The 9,735-nt window shown below is 35.2% G+C and overlaps 1 protein-coding gene across 2 annotated transcripts; it reads left to right on the top strand.

Moving 5' to 3' along the window:
• Positions 1-6,104: 6,104 nt before the first annotated feature.
• Positions 6,105-9,087, top strand: LOC140839346 (ubiquitin-conjugating enzyme E2-17 kDa). 2 transcript variants are annotated; one of them, XM_073205983.1, is made up of 5 exons: positions 6,105-6,272; positions 6,470-6,574; positions 7,103-7,230; positions 7,766-7,870; positions 8,777-9,087. In XM_073205983.1, exons 2-5 carry the CDS (start codon positions 6,505-6,507, stop codon positions 8,918-8,920), a joined length of 447 nt encoding a protein of 148 aa, XP_073062084.1. In that variant the 5' UTR covers positions 6,105-6,272; positions 6,470-6,504; the 3' UTR covers positions 8,921-9,087. The 2 variants fall into 2 exon arrangements, with proteins under 2 accessions (XP_073062084.1, XP_073062085.1); XM_073205984.1 differs by having other exon boundaries at positions 6,137-6,272; positions 6,492-6,574.
• The last annotated feature ends 648 nt before the right edge of the window (positions 9,088-9,735 follow it).

Below are 9,735 nucleotides of genomic sequence, written 5' to 3'. Positions count from 1 at the left end.
TGGTTAACATATCGATACCGATAATACAATCAAAATCGGATAAACCAAGCACTATACAATCTAACTCAATCGTATGCCCATCGTACTGCAGTATACAAGATTTCACAGACTTCACCAATATCAAACATGTCCCTAACGGGGAAGTAACAGACACTACCGCAGACAATGACTCAATAGGTAATGCATGACTCAGTGCAAAACTCTCAGAAATAAAAGTATGCGATGCACCAGTATCAATCAATACGTATGCAGGATAACCAGAAATAAAACAGTTACCTGCCACAACATCATTAGGTGCATCCTGTGCCTGCTCCTCGGTCAAAGCAAAACTCGGGCCTGCTGTCTAGGAGGCTGGCTCACTGTATGGCATCCTCCTGGCTTCTGCTGTGACTGAGTAGACGGTGCTGGCTGAAAATATTGAACAAAAGATGGTCGTCTACCTGTCTGAGCCACTGATCCAAATGACTCAGCTGCCTAGGATCCCTGGGAACCTCTTTGTGGACACACTCGAGCAAAGTGTCCTCGTTGTTTGCAGATACGGCAGCTGCCAAACACTCCTCGGCACTGCTCAGTGGGATGCTTCCCTCCACAAGTATTGCAAATAGGTCCAGTATAGCTCTGTCTCTGTCGAGAACTCCCAGAGCTAGAAGAACTGCTTCCGGACTTCTTGAACTGCTTCCTTTTAGCCTTCAAGAAATCCTTCTTCCTGCTACTGCTGCTGCCACCTTCAAATCGAGGAGGTGGTTGTTGTTGTCCCGATGCTGGAAGCACAAACGAAGCTTCTCTCTGTCTCATCAGACTGGCTTCGGCTCCCTTGGCTCTGTTCAAGGCGTCGGTAAAATTGTTCGGTCTCCCAGTGTTTACCAACGTAAATATTTCAAGATTTAGGCCATTTATGATCTGGTCCGCAACGTCCTCATCATGTTTAGCCACATGTGGAGCAAATCGCAACAGTGAAGAGAACTTGGCCACATATTCCTCAATGTTAAGCTAGCCATGTCTCAAATTAGCAAATTCGGCTCCCTTGTCCTTTCTGTAAGACACTGGAAAGAACCTCTGATAGAATTCAGTTCTAAACACATTCCAGGTAATAGTCGTACCTCGGTGTTCCAATGCCCGTTTTGTTGTGATCCACCAGTTTTTAGCAACGTCGTGTAACTGGTGTCCTATCAGCTTCACCCTTCGCTCGTCAGTATACTCTAGAGACTCGAACTTCATCTCGATATCGTCTAACCAACTCTCACACTCCACGGAATTCTTCGTACCCCTCAAAGTTGGTGGATGGAAAGACTGAAACCTTTTTAACAATGTCTCCATTGGAGTGGCTGTAACGTCCATTGGAGAATTGGACGTGCTACCCTGTTCTGGTACTCTTCTCGGAGGCATATCTGAATATAAAAAAGGTTAGTAATCACATAATAAATATGTCTCAGTCCCTTTCTGATCATCTTACTTCTGATCAAGAATCGGTTCTGATCCATATTCAATAATACACATTACCATATCAAAATCAGATAGTTCAGGTAAACATGTATTAAAGCGGTAAGACATGCTAGCATTCAAAAGCAGGAAAGAAAACCTCAATCTACCCCGCTCACTAGCTCATATCTCAATCTCAAGGATCTATCGCTCTGATACCACCTGTTGTGGGGACCCGGACGCTAATCAATACTAAATCGTCATCATGATCAATTTACTAATCAAGTAATTAGGGCCATAAATTTTTTTTCTTTTTAATGCGGAATGTAGTGAAATCAAACTAATATACATCTCAGTATAAAATAAAGTACAAGTCCTGTACTGTCTACAAATCAGTAAAAACTCAGGGTTCAACATCTAATTATCGAGTGCCAAAACCCTATATACATCAAAGTCTGAAGTCTCCACTCTATACGCTCTCTCCTCATCTCCTTAACCCTGATCATGTCCCACCTGTTGTCATGTACACATACAAAAAGACAACAGCCGGATAATTCCGGTGAGAATATAATCCCAGTATAAATCAACAAAACATGCAATCATGTGATAAACATAACAGCATGGATAGAAAACAACATTATATATAAAAAGCTGAAATATAATCAATATCAAACTGTCGACAATGCTCGTGACTCCACGATTCAGACTAGACTCAATCCTAGTCTAGGGATCCAGGTTTCCAGATGTGGGTATTCCTATATGACCAAAAGTAATAGAAAAGACTCCAGTTCTATCCACGTCGATATAACCAAACATCCAATGTCCTGACCTAACCGTCATGGACCGTCTTATCACCAATACACTATCTTGTGACATCGTGCAATGTGCCCGTAGCTATCCCGCCACTATCAGGTACTTCTGTCACAAGATTACTCGTCTAATGCATGCTCCTATAACTCCATAGAACATGCATTTAATCAAATCAATAATCATAATAATAAAACATAATAACAAGTATGTGATTTAGGGAAACTCAAGTACATCCTACTTGAGTCGATGTCCCAATACCACATTGACTTATACCTTTCGTTCGTAGTTTCTATCTGGAATTCAAACTCTGTCAATCCTTCAATCTGGCAATGGCAATATCAATGATATCATATCAATATACTGTTCAAATCAATACCAATCTGATCAATAATTCAAAATCACCGGTATAACCACACAATCCTGATATCTCGGTCAATACCGATAAAATCTGATATCATATCTCCATCAATTTACTTCCGAAAATCCTAAGAATTCCATAATCAGTCTGTTTTTCAATCCGACTTCGATTCTACGATGTCTAACATGTCAAGAACATCATATATGACGTGTATTCAATTCCAACTACATCATAATTTCAAAACATGTCAAAACGTAGTAAAACTTACGTCCAGTTGTAGCCTGCGTTGATATGAACACAGTACCGAAGTCAGATTCAAAATCAGACGGACGGGTTTTGCACAATCGCGATCCTAAGATTCAATGATAATTTTCTCCAAAGTTTCCCTTCGATTTTCGTTTCTGAAGATTATATATATATATATATATATACATACCCGTACATGCAGCAAGTCAAATGGCTCGCTCTACATGCAACACGTCTCGCGCATATGCACGACCATCCTCCGCGCATATGCGCGAGGCGATAAGCCCTGGCGCGTGTCTACACGGCATCTCGCGCATATGCGCGCCCTTACTCGGCGCATATGCGCGAGACCAATGTTCAAAGATGCCAACTCTCGGGTTATCTCGCGCATATGCGCGGATACACGTCGCGCATATGCGCGAGGCCCATATGCGCGAGACTCTCTGCCCACTTCGTGCATGTGCGCATCTCATGTCCCGCATGTGCGCGAGAGGTACTGTCCTCGCACATAATTCTTTTCACGCCAACTCAAATCGTGTCCCGATTAATCTTTACATAATCACCTTAAATTATAAATCAATAATTACAGATTACTAAGATTAAATTTCCGGGCATTACAGTCGGTAAAATATTTAATTTAGGATAGTTTTCAAAAATATTAACCGTGCCTCCAAAAAGTCATTGTTTCGTAAAAAGTCGATTATCAGTTTAAATTACGACCCGGCATGTAAAAATATCTCGAAAATACTATTTTCGAGAATCACCTATTAAATATGTCATATTTTAAATAATTAAAAATAATTCCCTTACAGTCCCTGATCTCCGTTTATCGGTCACGTCTTGAATAACCTTTGAAACATAATTTTATGCATTCTACCAAAAAATCATATTTAAACCATGCAAACATACTTACCACATTTAATTAATATAATTAAAATGATTTAATTAAACATTTTTTATTTTCCTATATTGCATGCAGTGATTATGTAATTGTATTTTAGACCTTACACCAATACTCAACAAGTATCTTGGTATGTGACGGACGCATAAAAAAAAAATTACGTAGAAAATTTAAAAATTAAATAAAATGAAAAAGTATATAGATTATTTTTCTGTGATTTTGTTTTTTTATAATACTTTTTAAATAATAGATGATATAGTGATTTAAATTTGGATGGTATTTAGATAAAATTAAACTCAATTTGTTTGTTGATAATTTTACCATAATAGACATTTTCTTGTATAAGGAATATTAAATAAGGTTTAATTTGGTAGTGAAAAAAGATTGACTATTATATTTTTATGATTTTTTTTTTGAAATGATTATATTATTATGATAAATTCACAAAGATACAAAATTATCTTAATTTTATCTTAATATAACTGTAAAATTTGTTTCAATATTATTTAGTTTAAGTTTAAATAAGTATATCATTATATTATGATCAAATACTTACCATATGTCAAAATTACTATTATGAATGCTAGATATATAACCAAATTTATACAAAAATTCTTAGAACACAACAAATTCAATACAAAAAATCTATTTATCAAAATCTCACAATAAACTCAATGCAAAATCTCACGATATAATAACAAAATATCTCTATATAAATTTGTTGTAAATATCATTGTATGATATTTTAGTTTTACTTTTAGCATTATTATATTACTAAAAGTAAATGTATAACTTTATTATTTATACTCGTATCAACACAAAACCTTATACTAAGGCCATCTCCAATCTATATCCTCTATTTTTCATCATCTATCCTCCAAAATAGAGATCCATGATCTCTATTTTCAAAAACTTTCTCCAACCCATATCCTCTAAATATTACCAAATACTCTATTTATTTCATTTTCAACCCATATCCTCTAAATATTACCAAATACTATATTTCTTTAATTTATTTCATTTTCAATCCATATCCTCTAAATATTACCAATTATTATATTTTTTTTAATTACCTTTCCATTCGATAACTATTATAAATATTAAATTATAATTAATTCATTAAAAAATTAAAACAACTTTTGATCAACAAGATGGACCCAAACTTTATCGGCAATATTGCTTTGATCGACCATACTTTGGAACATCATGGTCGACCAAAGCATTATCTTAGTCGACCAATCGACCATGCCTTGGAGCATGGTGGACCAAAGCAAATGCTTTGGTCAAAGCATGGTCGAGCAAAGCATCTTGCTTTGGTCGACCAAAGCATATTGTGCTTTGGTTGGTCGACCAAAGAATGACCAAATCTGCTTTGGTCGACTTAAGTGTGGATGTGTGATTTCAAGCTCAGTCGATCCATGAAAAGTGATATTTTTTTAATTTTTTTTTTCAAAAGTGCTATATTGTAATTTTCAAAATATCCATTTTTTAATCATTTCAAACTCTTTTCAATCCTCTATATGAACAGTGATCCTTCATAAATAGAGGAAGCAAATAGAGTACGGTTGGAGAAGATTTCATCCTCCATAATGGAGAACGGTTGGAGATGCCCTAAGTGGATATACGAGTTATAGTTACTTGAGAGTCAATAGATCGGTCTGCTTGATTTATGAGTCAATGGAGGTGTGTAGCTTACTTCTAGTTATGTTTTATATATGACATTAGATACTGATCTTGTCCCTTTTTTGGCTTTTAAGATTTGATATTTATTTTATCGAGCAACTAAGTCAATCAAATCATACAACCTAAAAATTATTGGATTTATTTATTTCTTCTGACAAATCTCAAGGGAGTTATATGTAAATATAATTAGAGTTTTTGTTAATATGACAAACATAAAGAATGTAGATGTAATTAACCCAAAAATTTATTATAAAACATCACATCTTATCATAATTTTAAAAGAGCTACAATTTTCAAATTCAAATAAATATTCTAATTAATTATCTCGAAAGCTTAGATGATAAAAATCACTAAAGTTTTTATTTCAATTTATAATTTCTAAAATTTGTACACAAAAATTAGTTGACACTAAAAATCATCATAGAAGTCTCAACTTATATATACTAGTGATTTTTGGCACAAGTTGCATACTTGTACAATTTTTTGTAATTAATTTTATTTTACTTAAGTAATGTTCATATCACAATTGTAAAAATTAGTGATTTAAATTGCAATTTTGAAATTTCGAATGAGAGTCATTCCATAATGATAAAAAATAGTAAAATTGAGTTTCATGAATTTTAAAAAGTATACTTGTCCGAGGACATAGGGTAACGTATAAAAGTGAAATGACGTTAGTTGCACGCCAATTAAACAGAATTTTCTAGAACGGATTCGTCCCCATCTCTCTCTCTCTCTCTCTCTAACATTAAATTATTTTTATTTGATTGATTGGGGTCAATTTTCCTGTTATCGTCTCTTCCATTCTGTCCGCAACCTAGCTTCTTTTTGAACCTTCACCAATTTTTCAATCAGGTATTCTCTCTAGCTATGCATAATTGTATAGATTTTAGTTACGATGTTTTTCATTTTCTACAGATTTGATTTATTCAGTTTTTGATAGTCAGTTTGCTGTTGGGCAATTAGATGTTTTTAAATTGTGCTTCGGTTTTGTTGTCAAGCGAGGATATTTTGATCTGGAAACTTTTGCTAATATTTGATTGATACGTTAGGGTTTTGTTTTCGAGGTAAAAGGAGAAGGATTTTGATGGCTTCGAAACGGATACTGAAGGAGCTCAAGGATTTGCAGAAGGATCCTCCGACGTCATGCAGTGCGGGTATACTTCGCCTAAGTTTTTGATTATGATATCTTTTTCTCCTATCCATATACTTGCTGTTTGGCAGCAGTGGAATTTGGAGATTGTTGAAATAATTGGGCGTTTAGTTGATAGTTTGTTTTGCTGGAGGTGTTTTAATTCTTGTGTCTGTACGAAATATTTCGAGATGGATCACCCGTGCTGTGGTTTATGATTGGGCTGTCTCGTCGTCCGCTTCATGGCTTGCCTAGTATGTCTGTGTTTTCTGAGAACGAACCTAATGGCTACTGATTTACTCAGTTCCTGTAATGTTTGTTTTTGAACATGTTGTCTTTTTGTGGAATGCATTTTTGAACATTTTGCGATTCTAGTACTTATCGTTTCTATTGACTTGCAATTAATCTCTTGTAAGTAACTTATTACTGGCAGATTCCAGGGCGTATTTGTGAAGTTGTTGTCTTTTTGTAGAATGCATTTTTGTACATGTGATTCTAGTACTTATTGTTTCTATTGACTTGCAATTAATCTCTTGTAAGTAACTTATTGCAGGTCCTGTAGCGGAAGATATGTTCCATTGGCAAGCCACAATTATGGGACCTTCTGACAGCCCTTATGCTGGAGGTGTATTTCTAGTTTCAATTCATTTCCCTCCTGATTATCCTTTCAAGCCACCAAAGGTATGGTTAATGTGTTTTATGAGTTTTTTCTCACTTCGAACGCTGATCATGCTTTGGATTGGGGTGAGATGAGGCAATATGTAGTGCTTAAAATTGTAAATATTTATTGTGTCGTGTAGTCTCCTTTCACAGTGGCGTGCTGTCTCCTGTCACACACCATTTTATAATTCTTTTGCTTGTATTTTAGTTGGGTATTGATTATTCTTGTAAGTAAAATGGTCACTCTTGCTCTAGCCAGTGTCACTCTTATTGTAGAGTCCTCGAGAATGTTATAATACATCTTTTCTGGTAATATAAAAACAATGGCCTCAGATTATTTGTAGCATTTTACATTCTGGAAATTATAAATTTTGATTCTGTTGTGTGTCCATATTAAATAGATTTTTCTCGAGCATTTACTTGTATTGAGCAAATTGTCACGCACGCACGTTGTTACTCTGAAACATTTAGGTGCGACTTGGAGTCTGAGCAGTATTAAATCCCTTTGTAGGCTTCTCTGCATCACCAACTTATGGAAACTAATTCTTGGCTACAGGTTGCATTTAGAACAAAGGTATTTCACCCCAATATTAATAGCAATGGAAGCATCTGCCTTGATATTCTGAAAGAACAGTGGAGTCCAGCATTGACCATATCAAAGGTATTATTATCACTTTAGTTTTGGTTCGTCTGTATCTTGTCCTTATTTGTTTATAACTGGATTCAATTTCGATTGTGTGGAGAAACTCAGGTCTCTGGTTAATATTTCTTTGTTGCTATAATGTACTTAGAGAGGGGGTGGATTGCTGTGTTGTAATTCCTACTTATCGAATAAGCTCAAGATTTAAAATATCTGAAAATGTTTGTAGCTTGGAAGTGTTTTTTTCCTCTCTCTGAATAATGCCTGTGTATGGCATCAAATGAGACCAAGAGGAATTATCCACACCAATATCAATTTTTATGTGATACTTGGGGCTGTTGTTGAATAGTATTTCATGTTAGTTTTCATGTTTTGTTTTTTAGTAATCCCTGCCTCAAATATTAGCCTAGGGTTCTGTGCACAATTTATTTTGAAGGCAATAGCAGATGTTCGAACTTTCCTTATTCCACCTTTTCTAGGTGTCATTACGGGTCTTCTCTCAATGACTGAGAAATCATTTTTCTTCACATTTTCCAAGGGGGGTGGTGAATTTGGCACCAATTATGGCGCACTAATATGGTTTTACTGATGGTTAGTTCGACCCTACAGTGGGAGTGTTGCCCTCGCTGTAAGCTGAACAACTCCTTTATTCAGTTAACCGTATTCCATTTGATATCGGCTTCATTTTAGCAGTGCTTGATTTTTAGATACAAATGTGTTAGGGCAACTTTCTAGATTCCTTATTGTTCATGTCGGAATAATGGCACAAGTTGGCTGTTTATGCTATTTAGGTTTTACTACCGCCAATTTGTCGAATTTTATTCTTTCACTAATACAAGTGACTCGATGCATGATATCACCACATATTCCTAAGCCTTTATAATGGAAATTTTTACGGGGCAAACGCCCACGGTTCAATGATTCCAGGTCCTGCTGTCTATTTGCTCCTTGTTGACGGACCCGAATCCCGATGATCCTCTCGTCCCAGAAATTGCTCACATGTACAAGACTGACAGAGCAAAATACGAGGCCACTGCTCGCAGCTGGTCACAGAAATATGCCATGGGATGATACTGAATTGGTGCCTGGCATGTCTGAAAAACTTCACGTGTCCTGTGTTTTTCGTTTATGCTTGGGGTGACCATAAATGTTGTCTGATGTTCTACTTTGCTTAATTTTTAATGTCAGAATCGAGGTTGTGAATGTACTCAATTTATGATTTCAATCTTGAAGATTCAGAGGGCAGAGGGGGAAGTTTGTGGCTTCATATGTAGACTGGCAAGTATATTGTTTGGTTTGTGAACATGTATGTAACGTCTCGAAAATTTAAAGGTTCACGCGAATCACATGCATGCAATTATTAAATTCTCTTGTGTTTTAATTAAATGTTTTAATTGCATGAATTAATTATGTTGTGCATATTTGCATGTTTAAAATATATTTTTTCTACATTATTGCATTAAAATATATTTTTAAAGGTTATTCGAGTTGCGATCGAGGAATGAAGACCGAAGGTTGAAAAAATAAAAAATGTTTTTATTAAATGATTGTTTTTTATTATTTTAATAAGGGTGATGTTTTTTATTATTTTTGAAAATAAGGAGTTTTAAGGTGATTTTATACGTCGGGTGTAATTTTATCGGTGTCAGCTTTTCAATAAAAATGCGAGTTTTTTGGCAATCCGGTTAATAAATTCACAAATTTATTTTAACAAAATTTTTGTTAATATTTTATTCAAATCTTAATTAGACTAATGGGCTTAATTTAATTGTTTGATAAGTCTAAGCTTAGTTAGCAAACTAATTAGCTATTTAAAACTATTTAACACAGAAAACCCTACACTTTGCAATTGAAACTCACGCCTCCCTTTCCCTATATTCTGAAAT

The sequence above is a fragment of the Primulina eburnea genome, chromosome 8, assembly GCF_022965805.1.
Source record: "Primulina eburnea isolate SZY01 chromosome 8, ASM2296580v1, whole genome shotgun sequence".
NCBI lineage: Eukaryota > Viridiplantae > Streptophyta > Magnoliopsida > Lamiales > Gesneriaceae > Primulina > Primulina eburnea.
This window is presented reverse-complemented; position numbering and strand designations above follow the sequence as displayed.